General features: G+C 39.0%; 2 protein-coding genes across 3 annotated transcripts in view; one reads left to right on the forward strand and one right to left on the reverse strand.

Moving 5' to 3' along the window:
• hrh1 (histamine receptor H1) overlaps positions 1-18850 on the reverse strand; it is a 117251-nt gene that overhangs the window by 19367 nt on the left and 79034 nt on the right. The gene's annotated exons all lie outside the window — the stretch shown is intronic.
• Positions 1-18850, forward strand: part of vgll4b (vestigial-like family member 4b) — a 35402-nt gene that overhangs the window by 11537 nt on the left and 5015 nt on the right. Inside the window, exons 1-2 of one of the 2 annotated variants that reach the window (XM_069690880.1) lie at positions 6012-6474; positions 12028-12256. In XM_069690880.1, coding sequence (XP_069546981.1) covers positions 6393-6474; positions 12028-12256 — 311 coding nt within the window. In that variant the 5' untranslated portion in view covers positions 6012-6392. Of the gene's footprint in view, positions 1-6011; positions 6475-12027; positions 12257-18850 lie in introns of those variants that run through there. The other variant, XM_069690881.1, reaches the window with a different exon arrangement.

The raw sequence follows: 18850 nt of genomic DNA on the forward strand, positions 1-18850 counted from the left end.
CATAAACATCTGTATGTTAAAGTTGGGTATCATTTGAAGACTTTTTTCTTTTTGTAACTTTTAGTTTTGAACCGTGAATGCCTGCCAATGTTGCACACAGGTCAGATTTGCAGATCAGAATGGAGTTGTGTTACAGTCAGTTGCATACTGTACTGTATATATCCAGCCTTGAATCACAAGAAGCCAGTGCAGACGGTGTCTGCCAACATTCTGGATTTGTTAATGTTTCAAACAAATTTTGACAGGCAAGGTGGATTATAGGAGATTTTTGATTAACAGAAGCAGGAAGAAGATCTGAAAGAAAGATGATGTTCAGGACAGACATTGGAGAAGAGCTTTGCTAAATCAATGGTAACAGAAGAAAACTGTAATAGCAGAGGAAAAAGAGCAGATAAAGAGCTCGTCAGTTTGAGAGAAAAGGGAGACAGTTTGCTGAAATGGTAAAAATAAAGCAGAACAGATGGCCTATAAGGAAGAGTAGGTCACAGATAACTTGGATGTCTCGGCTGCGAGAGAACACTTTGCGCAGAACGTAGCTGGTTTACCTCGACTTTGTACAGATCATATAAAACAACTGAGAAACCTCCATGATTGTTGATAATAGTACACATGAGATCTGGAACTTGTTAGGCAGCACTACTGCGTGATATCGTCTCTGCTCAAACCTGGGAAAACCTCAAACTTCGGTGAATGGCCAAAGTGAATCATCAGAACTCTCAGTGTCCATGTGGTGCACATTCCACACTGCTGTACACTTTTCATGTGGTGGGACATTAATATGACTAGAATATAATCTGTGATGTTACAGTAACATCCAGCATTAAGCAATTCTATCAACAATTCCATGAAGGCACACTAATACAGACCAAACTGTCACTAAAAGTAAAAACGTTGACATCTTGTGGCTTGCTGGTAAAGACGTGGGCGCTGTAACTCACTCACCACGTACGTCGGTCTTTATCAACATTGCAAACTGTTAAATGACTGCAGAATTTCCAAAAAATCATCTGGAAAAAATATAAAAGATTTCATTCTGGATATTACCTATTAAACAGAAACCACACAATGTAGGGAGGCAGCAATATTTGTAATGTCAAGCAATTATCTTTCGTCTGCTATTAACTGCTAGTTATGGATCATGCAGGAAACATCTGCATATTCTTCCTTAAGTATTTTATTACAAATTCTGTAGGCTATATACATGCTAGAAATGAATCGCTCTCGTATCCTAACAGGCAAAAAAAAAAAAAAACAGCACCTAGTTTTGCATTTAATAATAAACAATAGCTTGACTTGTTTGACAGATTTTCCACTCTTCACCCTCTGCCACAACAAAAAAAAACACAGAGAACACAAAGGTGGGAAGTGACAGAATAGCTTTGGTTCCACACAGTCATCTGTTGTTATCATTGTTTCAGTGTAGCAACCTGATAGTTCGTCTTCTGTGAGTGTGTGGTGAGGATTGTGTCGTCCAAACACTCCCAGAAATCCTGTGTAAAGAAAGAACGAGCTCGTGTTTGTTGTCTTGTGTCTGCTGGGAAGCAGGAATATTTAAAGATTTGATATAAAAAGTTGGATAAAGCCATTTAGTATTTGTAAATGGTTAAAAAAAAAAATTGTAAATACACTATTGTTTGTAGTGTATTGAAATACAGCTCTGTCAGGTGCTTTTAAACATTATACTTGGAATTTAACCTTTTACAGCCTCAAGGTTTGTCGAAAAGACGTAGTTAAGTAACCACGCTGATATCAAACACTGAGACAACAAATTTCAGAAGGGATAAACGCCTTCGATCCATTGTGTCACCATGTAAACAAATGGTGCGGTGGAATTTCAAACAGAGGTGCCGTAAAGTAATCAAGGATTTGACCTTTGATCTCTGTTAGTGCGACAGTTGTTCTTTCAGCCTGACTTTCTAAGATCACGTTTTCACGAAGGAGACAAGTTGAAGGCCAGTTTGCCAAAACCGACGACACATTATTTAATCAATTTTTAACAAGGCATGAAGAGGATTTTGTAGGATCAGTAAATAGAGACTGAAATCAAGAAAAGAAGCTTGAAAGATGAAAAAGCCAGAACCGAATCAATCTTTTTTTTTTTTTTTTTTTTTTTTAACACTCATCCATCATCGCACAGTCTTTTATTCTGCCAGTGCTTGTGTCACAACCTTAATGAAGCATAAGGATGAATCACCACCAAACCTGTGCTGTGTTGTTATCCAGACACACCCACTCCCCGGAGAAGCCCAGACCTGTTCAGGGACATCCAACATTTCAGGAGATTGAGTCGGCCTGGTAGCGCTTTATCCTGATAGATTAGATAAATAAATAAATAGGCAGGCAGGAAGTAAGTAACAGGGAAAATTACATGAAAGAATGGTTGTTTAACCACACCATTAAATGAAAAATGGATGTATGGAACATCTACCTTCTAAAGATAAATTATTACTGAACAACATTCAAACCTGATTACTGAAGTTTAACTCCAAGCATGACTTACTCTATAAGGACAGAGAATATCTCGTGTCTGTAGTTATTCATCATGAAATCATGTTCAGGTGACGGGCAAGACTGCCTTTCCAGCAGCTGACATCTTTTTAGGTTATCAACCTCGCAGTGAGCTCATTCTGACTCAACCTAAGTAAAGCAGGCGGTGAGGAGAAAAGGTTATTGCCACAGTAAGCTCTGTGTAACAACTTGTCCCTATTGAAGAGAGAGACGGAATTTCACCGACTTGTTGTATAACCATTAATCTCCTTAGTATACTTATTCATCTGACAGCATGCCAGGTCAGAACAAAGAAACTGTGTTAAAGAGTGTGGTTGCCACTGAAAAGTAAATTCTATGTTCCCCTTTTCTGATGATTGTTAAAAAAAAAAAAAAAAAAAAAAAAGCAACAGCCACAGCCACAGCGGAATACACCCTGTGGTGGCCTCAGTTCATGTAAAAACCAGCAGTAATCAGATTGATTTATGTACATAGGAAATACAATCGTTCCCCAAATAGTCATTCTTAAAAAACAAAAAAAAGTTTATATCATAAGTGGTATTTTGTTTGGAAATGGGTGATTCAAATTAAGGGTAAATGTTAGGATTGTCATTTTATTTGTATAGCTTTATACTTATTTTTCATAAGTATATAGATTATACCCAGAAAATAATAAGTGTGAATGATCCTTGGTCTATTACTATTTTATTTAGACAAGACCCACAAAGTCTGAGAAAAGGAGAAAAAGATAGTCTGAAAATGACGTTTCATTTTATACAACAGAGGAACCGAAGCATTTAAAAAAAATTATTTTAGTTATCTTCGACAGTCTTAATAGTCCAAGAAGATTTTGGAGAGCAATTAAGTCTTTTTTCTGGCAGTGAAAGCTTCATTGAGCGGCCTCAGCACATTGCCAGGGCCTCATTACAGTGTCTGATAGAGCTGCTATGTTGAATGTTTAAATGTCATATCCTTTTGCTCGCTGTTTGACTCACCAGCTCGCTGCCTGTGGAAATTAATCACGATTTTAGAAACCACTTTTGGCTACTGGTGTACATGCAGCTAAAATCCAATAAACGAGGCCCTGATATTTAGCTGCTGCAGATTCAATTGTTTTTAACTCTTAAAATACATATCTATTAAATAATTTACTAATTTAATCCTATGCCAACCCTTTTAGGTTTTTAAAAAAAAAATTTTTTTTTATTAGAATCCAAAGTTTTTACCTGATTGGTTGCTCTGCCACTTTCGTTCAGACTGAAATATTTCAACAACTTTTAAATAGATGGCCATACAATTTGTACAGACATTCGTAGGTCATAGAGGGCAAAGCCCTCTGACTTTGATGACCTGCAGATATTCCCTCCAGTGCAAGCAGTAAAATATCTACTAGAAGTAATATTCTATTTTTGTCTAAATGAAGCAGAAATCCACTGTTTTGAAAATATATATTCAATATCTATTGGCCAATGGGTCTTGAGGCCATAAGGGGGCACTCGTCTGTGAATGTCAGAGTTTTTTTTCACTGTGGAATGTACCTGTCTCTCCTATTACAGCTTGGTGCTTTAGAACAGTTCTGTATTTTTTTTTTTTTTTTTTTTAAGTTGTGGCACTGAATCAGCTTTTTACCTCTTGAATTTTAAATTCATGCAGCTACTTTTAGTATGTTGAGTATGAGTTGAGTATCAGGCAACAAAGTTCAGCTCCAGGCTTCATACTTTTTGAGTGCTCGGCCTTGAGTTGAAGGCTTTGAGGAAAGTGCAAGCGGCAGCACCAGCTGTAGCAGCCGTGGTGGCACTGAAAGGACTCACTGACTGAACTTACTCTTCTTGTGTGTGTGAAACTGGAAACAAAAGCCGTCCAATGAGACAAGGACCATGTTTCGCTAGTTCTGAGCCACCGTTGGAGTGGGAGGCCAGAGGGGAGGAGGCTAGAGGCCTTTGTTTGTATGTGTGTGTGTGTGTATGAGAAAGAAGGGGGGGGGGGGGGAAGGAGGTGTTTCGACTGATTTGTGAAGCAGGATGGGGTGGGTGCATGAGTGCATACTGTGTTTGTTGCACTTGTAGCTGTGTGTGCATGAGAGTGTGCAAGAGACAGGAACCGTTTTTTTTTTTTTTTTTTTTGTATAATCAGACTGTTAACCAAGTTTTGAACAGAGTTAGACTTTAGTAGAGGCCTTTTTAATGAGATAGAAGTCAATCAGCGAATTGGCCACAGACTCTGTGTTGAATGTTGTATAATAAATGCAGACGTTGGTGCTTTTTCTACCTGCACGGAACCCATGATATAAAGGTAAATCTACCAACATGAAATATGTTTCTTCCTTTACGCATCTCATAAATCGCTGTTTCTGTTTGGCTCTTTTCTGTGTTCTTACCCTATTTGTTTATAATTTATCTTCCCAAGGCAGAGAATTACAACACGCACTAAATTATATATCTTTTCAATTATTCATTCTTCTCATTTCCCCACTCTGTTTATCTTTTGACATATTTTATATTTTGTTAGCAAAGAATACTGCAAATTTCCTTTCAGCTTCTGGGTCATTTTGAGTTCATGACATCTTGCAGGTATTCAGTATTTTGTCTGCGCTTTTCATGAGGCATCTTGTTTCCCCGTCTGTGTGTTTAAAGACGTTCATATGGCAAATGTGCGTTTGTGTGTAAACTCATACTCTAAAGCACAGCCACACCCTGATCATTGTGTTCCCTGTCAAATACCTACAATAAGCTGCTAGGTACTCTTCTCACTCAACCCATGTCGGTCATATTCACTCTCCATTCATCTGTCATAACCCATTTGCCTTTTTCACATCGATTTGTTTTTCTTTGGAGCAGAAAACCTGGATGTAGCCCATCTCATGCACCAGGGGGCAGGAGAGGACCACTCTAAATGTTAGAAGAATCCACTGGGCCTTTGATAACTTTTTATATATATTTTTTTAAATCAACCCAGTAAAGTTTTTTTTTTTTCATATCCTGTGTTATGTTGACTCACAAAAATTCAATTTATATTGATATACTGAGACCAGCATGTTGGTCGAAAACAAAAAAGTTGTATATGCTGACGCCCATAAAGTGAAGCATAGTGTCCTTGTTATTTACTCTTCATTGTACATTTAGGTTTTTAGGAAAAACACAGGGAAGGAGCCCTGTCTTTTTCTGGGTCATCCCATACAGACCAGTTTATAATCACTTGTCAACCTTTATAGCTTCGATGCTGTCACTTTAATGTGGTTCTAATAATCCTCACAGCCCGTGATATGGTTATAGCGACCTAAACTTACTTGTACGGCACCATTTCATTTTCTCAGTTATCACCTCTATATTTGTGGAGGGAGTGCCTAAGATACTTTCAAACTGTATTGTAAAGATTTAATATGGGACTGCTAGCAGCTCTTTTGGGGGGTGGTGTTCTCTCTCTCTCTCTCGCTGTGTTTGGAGAGGCTGATCTTGCGCGTCAAACATCCCTGATATTTGAGGCGCTCCAGGGATTTAGCGAGCATGCCCAGTGCGCCCCTCTCAGCAACAGAGGAAACCACTGGTGCAACATAGGAGTCATACCAAGCATAGCCTGCGTGTCAGTGCAGTCGACTTACAGCTGGCTGTGAGGAGAACTGACGCTACTATTTTTTTTGTAATTTTTTTTTTTTGCTCTTTACCACCGCTAAACATTTACCCGTATTTTTTGTTCTTTCTTAAAAAAAAAAAAAAAAAAAAAAAAGTACCCTAAAGTCATTAAACAACTGCGAGAACACTCTCCGCGGGGGTTTCTAGAAAACTAAAAGTTGGAGGCTGGGCCTTTAGCTTCTTTTTTTTTGACCGTCGCTTGAGAAGAAAAAAAAAAGCTGGTCTTTTTTTTTTTTTTTTTTTTTTTTTTTTTTTTTTATAATAAAAGCTCGATAAATGCTACTAACGAAAATGGACTTGTTGAACTATCAGTACCTGGACAAAATGAACAACAACATTGGTATTCTCTGCTACGAAGGTAAGCGCGAGGCTTCGGGCTGTTTGTGGGCGTTTTTACGGTTGTTTTTAAAAGTTGGAAGTGGCCGTGGCCCTTACGCTGCGAGATAACGTTAACGACGTAGCTGGTCGAAGCCAAAGTTAATTAGTGAGCGTTTACTTTCTCCACGCCTCGCCGAGAAAAGTTTAATATTTTCTCACACGTTAATTTATTTAATGTTCACGCAATTTTTGAATACTTAAAGTAGTTGTTTTTTATTTTATTTTTTATTTTTTTAAAACTTGACGCTAACGTAAATTACGTAGCAACGTAGTGAGCGTTGGCTCCAAGTATTTCTCAAATTTGAATGACTATATGTTTGTATTAACCTGTCTGACCATTTTACGTGTTATTGGCTGGTTGCTCTAAAGGAAAACCCTGACTTTGAAGGTGGAATTCATTAAATAACAGTCTGTAAACCATGTGTTAATGTATTGGCTCTCCTATGGCTGCCTCACCGTACTACGAGTTACTCGGCTATTCGGACTGCTCTGTATCGTTTTATATCTGCCTTTTGCATTACTGACTCTTGATGTTCCTGGTTGAATGTCTGTCTGATGAAAGTGTCCAGGATTTGCAGACTGCGAAGTTTTGTGATTGCAATCTAGTACAAGATAGAAAAAGATCCATCTGAAAATCAATATCTCTCTTTTGATATGGGCTGACATTTCTCATTTTCTCTTCCGTCGGAGACTGCACGTTTTTCCTGACACGAACAGCACCGGATTTCATGTTATGTCATGAAAGCCCAGAGTAGGAGCCTTTACATATATTTTTCCGAAGTGGCTGACTTTGGAGTAGTGTAGCTTCCCTCCTCTGCTCCGCTGTTGGTGTTCACATGTCAGGCGTTGTAATATCACCCAATGTCTGGGAGCTAGATCCAAGTTCCTCCTCTGGCCACTACTGCAGCATGCATGATAAAAAAAAAAAAAAAAAATCCACCAGAGAAAAACAAGCCTTGCCTTGTCTAATTTCACAAGAAGGTCTGACTGAACAACCCAGGTAGAAGTTTCAGAGATTTACATGAACATGTATTAATGATGTCTTCTATAAGTGAGGAATTACTAAATAGGGTCTGGTAAAAAAAAAAAAAAGAAAAGAAAAGAAAAAAAGAACAATAGTAAAGACTGATAATTCATCTTCCTCTGATTTTTATACATAATACAAAAGTTGCAACAAGATAAAGGTAAAAAAAGAAAAAAAAAAGAAATTATAATAAACTGGTAAGCAGGCTTTTAATTTCATAGTTTGTGTCCCTTTTTGCTGTGCATCAGCCTCCTTTTCTCAACTACTCTGCCATAGTTAGCAGCTCCCCTCTTCATGCAACATAATCAACATTTAGTAGTGCTTCAATTCAAACTGTGACTAAAAAAAAAACGTTTTGCAGCGCGGGCCAGAGAGGCACATGCTAAACACAGAAATTAGATTTTGCTTTGAAGTTGTCTTTTACTGAAACTACTTGCAGCAGAGGGAAAATGTTTATTATTTTTTTCCGGTGGTTTGGCATGCGATTAAGGCCTCTGTCAACAAAGCTGTGTATTTGTCCGTTTCTATTGCCTCAAACGTGTTGGGTTGCTTCCATTCTAATTTGGCAAATTGTGCTTGAGATTGTTGCATTTATAGGCATGTGACTCTTCCAGTTTTGTTCAGCTGTTTGGGCACACATGACGTTCCCTTGAAATAAGTGACAGTCCTCTTAAAGCTCACTTTTCTGTACATTTGAGTTGCAGCAGATAAGCCTGCCGCCGGCGTGGAATTGAAGTCAGTCAGGATGGGGGTCGTCTGTGTCACTATGAAGCTTCGTCTTTCTCAGGTTTCATCCCGTCTATCTCTGTGAAGAAAATTACAGGAGTGAGGAGGAGGAGGAGGGGCTTTTTAGTGTTATTTTTATACTTGTATATCCACTGGGTGTCTCTTAGATATAATGCATTTGAGTAAAATGCTTTATTTCTGTCTTTTGAAGCGTGTTGTTTCAAGATTAGCCCGTCTATTTGTTTTTCTCTTCTTCTTTTTTTTTTCACTGTTGTTTTTAGCTGACTGAGCTAAAGAATTAACTCCCATCATGTGCTTCTTGATAAGAAAACAAAGATAAAAGAACAGGAAAAAGAGCCGAGCAGCAAAAAGAGTCAAAGTATAGCCCCTCGTGTTCCAACACGTTGAGCCAAGAAAGGGTTGGAAGAGCTTTCTGATATCGTGGGTGTCCTGACTTGTTATTATATGCATGAGCACACCTACTCAAATACATTTCCCGACAAACACACACACATGCATGCTCATACTGGTACGCTGTCCTGGGAGCTTCATCTCTGTTTTAAAGCTGTCTGCTATCGTCATTAACATTTAACAGCAAGTGCAGATGTCACACATGGGCACAAATATCTTCTGAAAAGTGTTAGGTGCTTTAATATGTGGCATATTTTTAGAGTATTGTTGATGCCTTGAAAAAGCGAAAAAACAAGACAAGTTGAACAATTTTTTTGATGTCTGTTGTTTTTTTGGCCTGATAAAATTGAGTATTAAGGCACTTATCTCCATCCAGTTCCCTTAGTGACTGTTTATGTAAAAAAAGAAAAAGGATCCTACCTGTGTTAATGTGCTGTTGTAAATTGAAAAATTCACATTATTCCAGGTCTTTAACCAGTTTATAGAAAGACAGATTTGCACCTTAAATTCACTCGAATCTAGTCAAGTAATATATTATAAGCCACTTAACAGCAATTATAAAGTCCTGTATTTTAATTGAAGTGCTTGGAATCGGTGTGTAAGGTGCCAGCTGCGATAATCTATCGTTTTCCTGTGAGCCTTTTAGGGACAAGCATATCATCACATGTCATTTCTTTGTTCATCTGTGTCTTTCTGTACCTCTCACTTTCTCTCTCTAAAGCTTACTATCAGTTGTTAGCCTGGCAGTGAGGGGTGCAGGGGAATGCTGACCTTCTCTTTTTGCTGCTGAGCAGGAGAAAATAAACAAGGCTGAAAACCTCCTCAAAGCCATGCACTTTTGTCAACCTCTCGCTTTTTGTTTGTCTGTCTTTCTTTGCCTTTCCTCTCTCTGCGAGAGATCAAATCAATCTAACATCTGGTTTAAAAGTTCAGCTCATACAGACAAGAACTTCTGTAGAAGTTGTTTGTACATCCTTTTGAGTATTTAAAGTATTAAACCTCTATGGATTAAAAAAATAAAAAAATAAAAAAAAAAAGGCAACCCAGAGGGCCAAGTTCATGTTACTGAGAAACTCAGCCAAAAATAACTACTTTGTTTTGCAGAGAGAGAGGACAGCCTTGGACTCATCTTTTTTTGAAGTATCAGAAGGGGGAAAGGATAGATTGAGAAAGACACGGAAATTGAGACGGAGAGAGAGAGGTTCACCTCAGTTTGTAATCCAATCTCCTCCTGATTCCAAGCTGTTTGAAGTTCTATAAAGAGAAATAGGCTTTGATCTTGCGAACCAAATGAACTGAGAGAGCAGAGAGGGGAAAAGCCAGAGTGTTTCTGCCCTTTTTCCACTGATTGTCTGCTGGTTTAATGAAAATAAATCTTATAATATTGCAGTGTTCTTCATGTAGTGCTGTTTTAAGTAATTTTGTCTATACATAAAGTATAATTTTCTCATGTATTAGAACACGTCTTTTTGTGAGTGATTGCATGAGTGCCTCTACTTTCCTTTTTCCCATTTGTCTTTGGATTTCAGGGTAAATTGCGAAAAATTGGTCCTTTATAGCTTTGTCCGTCAGGCTATTTCTGCATTTCCTTTTTTCCTGTTGCTATGCAAATGCTATAGTCAGTGGCAGTCTTACTACTTAAGAAAGACCACAAACAGTTTTACTAGTGAGTCTGTAATGGGGAAAGAGGCATGACTAACACACACTATTTTCACAAGTAAAGTTACACTCCCAATTGCCAGTTTATAAGGTATCCCTATTTAAGAAATACAGTCAACTCAATGTTGAGTTTTTCTTGAAACTACTGCTTCCTCCAAAACGATTCGGGTTGCGTCATTGTCTCACTGCCAACAAAAACTATCCATCATAACCTTATGATTTGAAAATGTATCACAAGGCTGTACTAGTATTAAGTATATTGTTGCTCAGGTTCAACTTTGACTAGGATGAAGGTCAGCAGTGTTTGACTCCATACAGTCAAATTGTCTTACTTGTTTGCAGGGGAAACACTCACAGATTCACCCTTTGTTGGGTGCTTCACTCACTGATAAGCTATTATGTGCCCTGCGTCCTGATTGGACAGTGTGGTGTCACAGTCTCCCTTCTTTTATTGCCATCCGCCTGCCCTGCCAAAAACAATGATGTCACCCTTGTTACCATGGTACACAGTAGGGCGAGCAGGAACATGCCAGAGAGAGAGAGAGAGAGAGAGAGAGAGAGATGCTAAAACTAAATATACTAGTATAGGAATACAGGCTTTGTATGTGTGTTGTTTGTGTGTGTGCTGCTGCTGCCTTAAAAATGACTTAATGATTTTCAGATCAGTTCAAACTGGTTTTCACCCAGTTTTTATGACCTCATGCATCTAAAAGTTGCACAGAGTATGCATAAACATTTACAACAATAGTGTTTACAAGCTTAACATGCTGCTACTCGGAACTATTGTGGGTTTTTACTTGTTTCTGCAACACAAATATAGGATAAATAATTCTCCAACTATTTTGCTGTGAAACCGGATCAGTTAATTGGTGCAGGGGATTGGTGTCCAGTGTTTGCAACGAATTTGTTCTTTTAGTATGCAAGTATTAGGGAGAGAGCTCCAATTTGGTTGGGCAGTTTCAGTCTAGGCTTTATGTTTTGTTTGGTAAAAGTCAGACAGATACATGAGGCTGAGGCAGTGGAAAGTCCCAGCGCTGAGACAGAGCCAGTGGTAGCTTTCCTGATTCTCTTTTGCTCTCATTCCCACTTACTGACAACTCTGTAGGCCCTCTGTATCAGGACAAGACTGCAGAGAGAAATAGTTCCCACCACACACACACACACACACACACACACACACACACACACACACGCGCACACGCACGCACGCGCGCGCACACACACACACGCGCACGTATGTGGAATCCGTCCACAACTATTTCTTCCAAAACATTTTTGACCAGATACTCTGCTTATGCCAGAGGTTTGTGCCTCTCTCAGCAAACTGTTCAAGTCAAGAAAATCCCAAGTTTGAGCTGAAACACAGCCTTTATAGTAAAACACTGGCATGAAGGACTATTTGCGGTCAACATGTTTAAAGTGTCAATACAACACTTAACTTCTGTTTGAAAATACTATGAATTTCACTAACTACTGTCATTTTCATTTATTTTATGGTAAGGTTGGAAGTGTAGGCATGTGAATTGACAGCAACTGCGCAACTGTTCAATCGTTTATTCCGTCAGAGTTTGTGTCATGGAGTTCATCTGATCTCCGTTTCATGTTGACTTCAAAATGCTCAAGCATTCGAAAAGATGTTCAGCCTCACTAATAACTCTCTCTCTCTCTTTTGTCTTTTTTTTTTTTTCTTCTCTTCCTATCTTCCCTCCTCAGGTGAAGCAGCTTTGAGGGGGGACCCCAGACTCCAGTCCCTCTCCCTATCCTCATCTTCCTCCTCCTCCTCCTCATCCTCCTCCTCATCTTCGTCCTCCATCTCCAGCCACAGAACAGGTCCTCCTCCCATCAGCCCCACCAAGAGGAAGATGAGTGGGGACCAGGGGGACAGCGACATGGACGACAATGAGCATGTGGCCAAGATGAGTCGACTGTTTGCTGCACAGCTGTGAGTACACACTACTCATTTGTAGTTGCATGTGGGAGCAGGTGTTCACACACATTCTAATAAAAAAAAACACTAAGACCTTGAAAATAAGTTCATTTCTAGATATTTATTATCTGAGATGCTTGTAAAAAAAAAAAAAAAAAAAAAAAAAAAAATTCCGAATCACTGCCCCTCTCTCTGTCCTTTCCATCTGCCTTTTCCGTTTGTCTCTCTTTTACACATAAACACACACTGTAGCCTAAAAGCAACACATACCATACTGTGCATATTTACAAAACCCAGTATCTTTAAAAGAAGTCGCTTTTTTTTTTTTTTTTTTTGCTTGCAAGTGCAAATGTTTCTGTTGGCCATTTGTAAAGCTAGCTGTGTATAGGCAGGCTCTCTCAGAATTCCCACTTTGGACTTCAGGGTGCTAGGCGTGCTTCAGCTTGCTCCACAGTGTTACGCACTCCTTATAGCCACAGATTTCTGGAAGCCTAGAAACAAGGACTCCACAACAGAAAGATTACTCACATCGTTCCCACATTCCCACTTCCAGAGATTCTGGAGTGCTGGTTGGTGGTGAAGGGCTGCTGGGGCTGGGGGGCAGTGGAATCAGAGCCAGTCATGGCTGACTCGGTCATGGGACTCCAGCCATTGCTATTTATTGCAGGCTGAGTTAAGGGGGTGTTAGGTAGTGCGGTGCAGTTTAGCATTTAGCTTTAAGCATTTAGTCTTTCTGCCAGTGTATCAGATGTAGAAAATATGAATATGAAATGTGAGTTGTTGTTTTTTGTGTTTTTATCAGACTTGAGGCTTTGAGCTGACACAATGGAACACAGTTAATGATAAACTGGTTATACTGGAAGAATAATTGAAAGCTTTTCACTAAGTGAGTCACCACATAACAGAAGTAAATGTAAAAGTTGGATATGTTTACTTGCTTTTATGACATGCCATGAATATATTGAGTAACAGGTAGAAATATATGACTTTTGAATCAAGTTGTTCTGGTGACACTGGGAGAAGGGTCTTTGTTGTTCCAGCTCGTGACCATCTTGGCTCACATAACAAAGGATTAGCTTGTGCGTCTTGACATTTGTGCAGAGTCATGTTGTTTTCTGTTATGGATGTGTCAGTGGTGGGAGAATAAAACCAGGCAGTAAATCCCTCCTCCACTTGGTGTATTATTCTGTTGTCTAATTTGCTTTTCACTCATTATATATACACTGTGTGGTTAACTTCTGCATGCATTGATAAACAAATGCTCCTACACACCACAAGTGTACCACAAGTCTGATTTTATTTTGTAAGTCTATGCACAAAAATTACAATCCAACTCGTTGTAATATCAGCTTTCAGTTGGCGTCGCACTCCTGGCCATGGTTCCTACATGCAGCCATTTGGTTTAGTTAGTATGAGGTTCTAAAAAAAATACAACTGATACATAAGTCTGCGATTTTTTTTTATTTTTTTTAAGGCTTTTCAGACTGCTCATTGTACCATGATTATTTCCTAGACATGAGCCATAATCCCTTTACTTAATCTTCTTTTTAATTATGACCCTGAAGTCATTTGACTCTTGGTGCTTCAGGGTAATCTCTACCCTACAAAAGTCAATTGCTGGTTGACTTGCTGCAACTTGAAGACAAATTCAAACACTATTTGTTTTGGTCCTGGAAATCTAGTTCCCTTAGGGCCATCCTAAATGTGTCTTTTAGTCTTTTAATTTGAGGTTTCTCTGAGGGCATCCTTTCCCTGGAAAAGATAACTGCTGAGTGACTTGTTGAAACTTGCAGTCAGCGTCAGCCTCTGAAAAAAAAATCCTCCTAGTTTTAACTGTTGTGACTGTCCAAAGAACAGTGATTACACTAAAGTGGAGAATGATGGTTTACTGTTTCAGAAAGCGTTAAGGTAAAAATAGCATGTACAAACACCCTCCATAAAAAAAACACTATAGGGCACTTCACATTTTTTTTCCTAACATACATGACCTTTCTGTTTCATTTAACTCGTCACTGTCAATTGTAAGGTCAGTGATTAGGCTTAATTTGCAAGTGTTGGACTTAGTTCTTGGAAAACAGTGAGACAGAAAACCAGAAAATGAACCATGGATAACACACACACACACACACACACACACACACACACACACACACACACACACACACACACACACACACACACACACACACACACACACACACACACACACACACACACAGACTTAATGTCCAGAGATAGCTATCTATCCATTCTACATGTTGGATTTTGCGGGCTGCTTCTCTCTGTGTCTTTTTGTGTCATCTCTGATTGCTCTGCTCAGTGTTTACTGTTCATGCATGGGCAGAAGCTTTTGCATTCATTCTCCCCTTTTCTAAAAATGTTTTTTTGTGTGTGCTGACTTTATTGGTTAAAAAATATTGTGTCTTTTGTTGAGCTGCTTATAGTCAGCTTTCTTTTTGTCTGTCATATTTTTGGTGAGTGTTGACACAGACACCTGACACCTCAGACTCTGGGCAGGGCCATGGAGGAGGACACTCAGGTTTCTTTTGTCGTCCAATCACAACAAGCTGAAGTTAGAGAGAGGCACAGGCTGGGGTGAAAGAAAGCAAACTCTCTGAACCAACTCAAAACTTTTTTTCATTTGGCAGAATCAAAAGGGCATGATACGTGAATGGATTTCTCTTTTGACAACAGCCTGTGTGTTTAAAAAAAAATGTGGGTGCCAGTGTATTACTCTGTGTCTTAAGAATATCTTTTGCATTTTTTTTTTCTATGAAGTCTCGTAAAATATTTCACAAATGAAATACAGAAATACATTTGCATATGACAGTCTTATTATAAATACTGGCGGTCCTAGTGGCAGGCTGCGATGTGGATTAGATCTGTATGTCTGCACTGAGCCTGCATCTGTTTGTGCAGGTATGCACGTGTCATGTGTGTCGTGTCATGTGTGTCGTCTATACATGCATGTGTGCTCTCCCATCTGTGGTCATATGTGTTCGTGTGTCTGTGTGGGGTGAGCCAAGCAGAAGGGGCTACTTTCTCATTTCCTCAGAGGAGTAGGAGGAGCCTTGAACAAAGAAGCCTTATCCTGTCCACTGGAGCCTGCGGGCTGGAAGCTTGCTGCTGCCTGTTCGCCTGCCCGCCACCCTGCAGTTGTAGACCTGCCAGTATAAAAGTCTTCAGCTGTTTTATTCCTCTGAAAATAGGAGCCAATGAGATAGAAAGTTTTTTTTAGTTGTTGTTTTTTTAGTTTAAAAAAAAAATTATTTCATTTTTTAAGATTTTGGAATTTAACGTGTATTTACCACAGCTAGGTTACATGAAACTTAGTAGGTACTAGTTTTGTTGATTTCCCTAAAGGTAAAGCTGGCAATTGTCAAATTATATTGTGTTCCTCAAAATACTATGAACTGTTTAATTCTCTAAATCATCAATGCAATGAAATTACTAAGTCAGACGAACTGGACGAGTTTATGTGATGATGTGATTTTCTCTTTTGTCATTGCCTGGAGCAAATGTTCCTTTTTTATGTCCTTTTTCTTGGTCCTCTTTAGTTGTGTAATCAGATTGAATTTTCACTTCTCTTGGCTACATATTATTTTAACTGCTGAAAAACATCAGACGTGGACAATAATTTCTGAAAACGATAGGGTATGGTAGTATGTAAGGTGCATTGAATTGATACTATATTACTCTTAAAGTAACTCTGCAGAAATATGAGCTTAGCAAAGTAAAATCCAAGAAAGTCAAGTAGCTGCACTAAGTACTGTAGCATACAGCAACTGCAGCTGCTTTCTACTGGGAACTTCATCAGTAAGTTGTTCTCATGGAATTTTCTCTAGAGGCCAAATGAGAAGAAAATAAGAGAGGACAAGTTAGTGTGTGTGTATCTGAATGTGGCCAAGGCTGGTGAAGTCATTGTTACCCTCTTGTTTTACATGAGACTATTTATGTAATGAGCATGTGGGGAAAGGAGGGAGACATGTGGGTGGTTTTTTTTTGTTTTCTGTGTGTGTGTGTGTGTGTGTGTGTGTGTGTGTGTGTGTGTGTGTGTGTGTGTGTGTGTGTGTGTGTGTGTGTGTGTGTGTGTGTGTGTGTGTTCACATGTTGTTTTCTTTGCCTTCTTGTTGTGGTTGCTCCTATATCCGATCTGTCCCGGCTTTGATAACAAATAATTTTCTTCAGTTCTCTTTCTCTGTAGTCAGTTAACTGGCAAAAATGTGTCTGATTTCTGTCAGTAATTTTGCATGATTGAATATCTGAAACATAGCCGTGTCAAGAGCAACGCGAAAGTTTGTCTCATTTGTTTAAGAAATCAAGAAATGTCTGATTTGACGTAACATTATTTTATTAATTACAGTAATAGTCTGTAAAACACATCTGTTAAGGTGTATTAATCCTAAAGGATTCAAATATTATTGCTAACTTCCGCTCCGACCAGCTACTGAAGCCTGGATTGAGTAAACTATGTTGAGATGTTCTTGTATACTTATATACATGGCTGGATAAGCGGCATGTGGCTTATGTATATATATATATATAAATATATATATATATATGTATACATATACATGTATATAATATGTGGTTTTCTGCAGGCCTTGTAGAGCTTGGTTCTGGTTGTAACCTGTGGTTGAGCCTTCATCCTCCTCCTTTGCTTTTTTCTTTATGTTTGTCGTCTTCTCTCTACACTCTGATTCTTCCCAGATGTTTCCTGTGTATCTCTCTCTCTCTCTCTCTCTCTCTCTCTCTCTCTTTTTTTTTCTGTTCTTGCTCTCTTTTTTTTTTCTTCTTTTTTTAATTCCTTAAAGGAGTAGGATATGAACCTCTGGCCAACTGAAGATTTTTAGGGAGGCTTTTTCTGAAGACTTTGGAGTACAATTGTGAGAAAAAGCCGGGAACTTTTATAGCTTCTGTGTATTTGCCTCAAATATAACAAACCCAACAAATCTCCAGTCTCCAACAGAACCAAACCTGGCTCACTTTTAAAAATGAACCCTTTTTAAAGTTAGCGTACCACGTGTTTATATTTGTTTTATTTTTGTCCATGGGGGAAATTAGGCTCATACAAAGTTGCTTGTGTCAGTATTACCAAATTACAAGTTTTCAGATTTGACAAAAACCCAGGTCGACAACAGTTTTTTCTTTTTCTTTTTTCTTTTAAGTCATTCAAACACATGATCACAGTCATGCTCTTTAACTTGAGGTTAACTTGAAGACAGGGTGTCATGTGAATGGTTACTTAAAAGGCTGTACTTAATGACAGATCTGAGTAGTATAATATTGTTCAAGATATATGACTATATCATTTATGTATTGAAGGCCGGACTCTCTGGGTTTTAAATTAAGGGATCTTTCAGTAAGTGCCCACCACAGTGACGACCACTAATGCCAGGCTGCACATAACCCAGGCTTTGGTAAAATAGAATCAAATATATATCTTCTCTCTATTTCATTGTGTCAAGCAGTCCATTCTGATGTCAGTCACAGGGTTCCCATTTTTAAAGCAAGTCAACTGGAAAAAAAAAAAAGAAGGTCGTTCTTTTACTCTTTGTATCTCCAACTGCGTATGACAAGAAGTGCTCCATAATGTATTCTAAATTTAAAAAAATACCCTTTAACAGTTTTTTAATGCTGCAAAATCATTTTAAGATACACTTGTTTAAATTTTGTAACATGTCCTTACACATGTCAGACAAAAACTTACACTCCTTGTTTTACCATAAGGAAGGGTGGTTATTCTTTGGTGTTAAAGCAAGATGGATTCACTCCCTGCAGTATATTGCTGTTATTGTTTAGATAGTTCAGTCATTGCTTTGTCCTGTGAAATATTGAGGCTTAAAAGTGAGTGAAAGTGGGATTGACCTCTTGACTTTTGGGAGGCAAAAGTTACATTTTGTAGTTTGGGCAATTTTAGGAAGAAGCATTAATTATGTGACAGTCTCTTCTGCAGACAGTTTCCAGCCATAAAGAAGACGCCTGTATGCAAAATGCTTGCAATAAAAGCTCACCTGTTGCATAATTGGCTGCTTTGTCTCACATCTATAGACAGTATACTTTATTGGATTGGTGCTCCCCTTTCTCTCTCTGCTGCACATCAGCGCGACTTTTTGCACTGCTGTTCAGTGAAATCGGTCTAAGCTGTGTCATCAATCTCTTCCTCTAGCTTTTCTCTCCAATCTAAACTCCTCTTGTTTTTTCTGCAATTTGTATCCCCCCATGCCCAACACTTCGAGTTCTTTAATTTTTAAAGGATGTCTCCCCGTCTAAAACCTGGCCGGACTCTCTCTTTAGCTCTCGCCTCTGTTACCACCCTCATGTTTCACGTTGAGCCCTCGCCATCCGCCATCCTCTCCCTCTCTCCCCAGCTGCGACCTTAACGATAATTGAGAGGTGAGTAAGAGAGACAAAGACACGGGGAGGGTTTTGAATGCCTGATCCCTGGCATGAAATGTGGTCCGGGGTTTGGTGGGCAATCAGGCGAGGGAAGGTGGGGGCGGCTGTGGATTCGACAGCTACGCCATTCATTGGTTGGATTTGTTGATCCCATTCAGTGCTCCTGCGACGGCCCCTCTTGTATGAGGATGTGGGCATGCCTGCTCTTTG

Source organism: Brachyistius frenatus, unplaced genomic scaffold, assembly GCF_029030835.1.
Source record: "Brachyistius frenatus isolate BFR_SWC_R1_liver_20210118 unplaced genomic scaffold, ASM2903083v1 Contig_10, whole genome shotgun sequence".
Lineage (NCBI taxonomy): Eukaryota > Metazoa > Chordata > Actinopteri > Embiotocidae > Brachyistius > Brachyistius frenatus.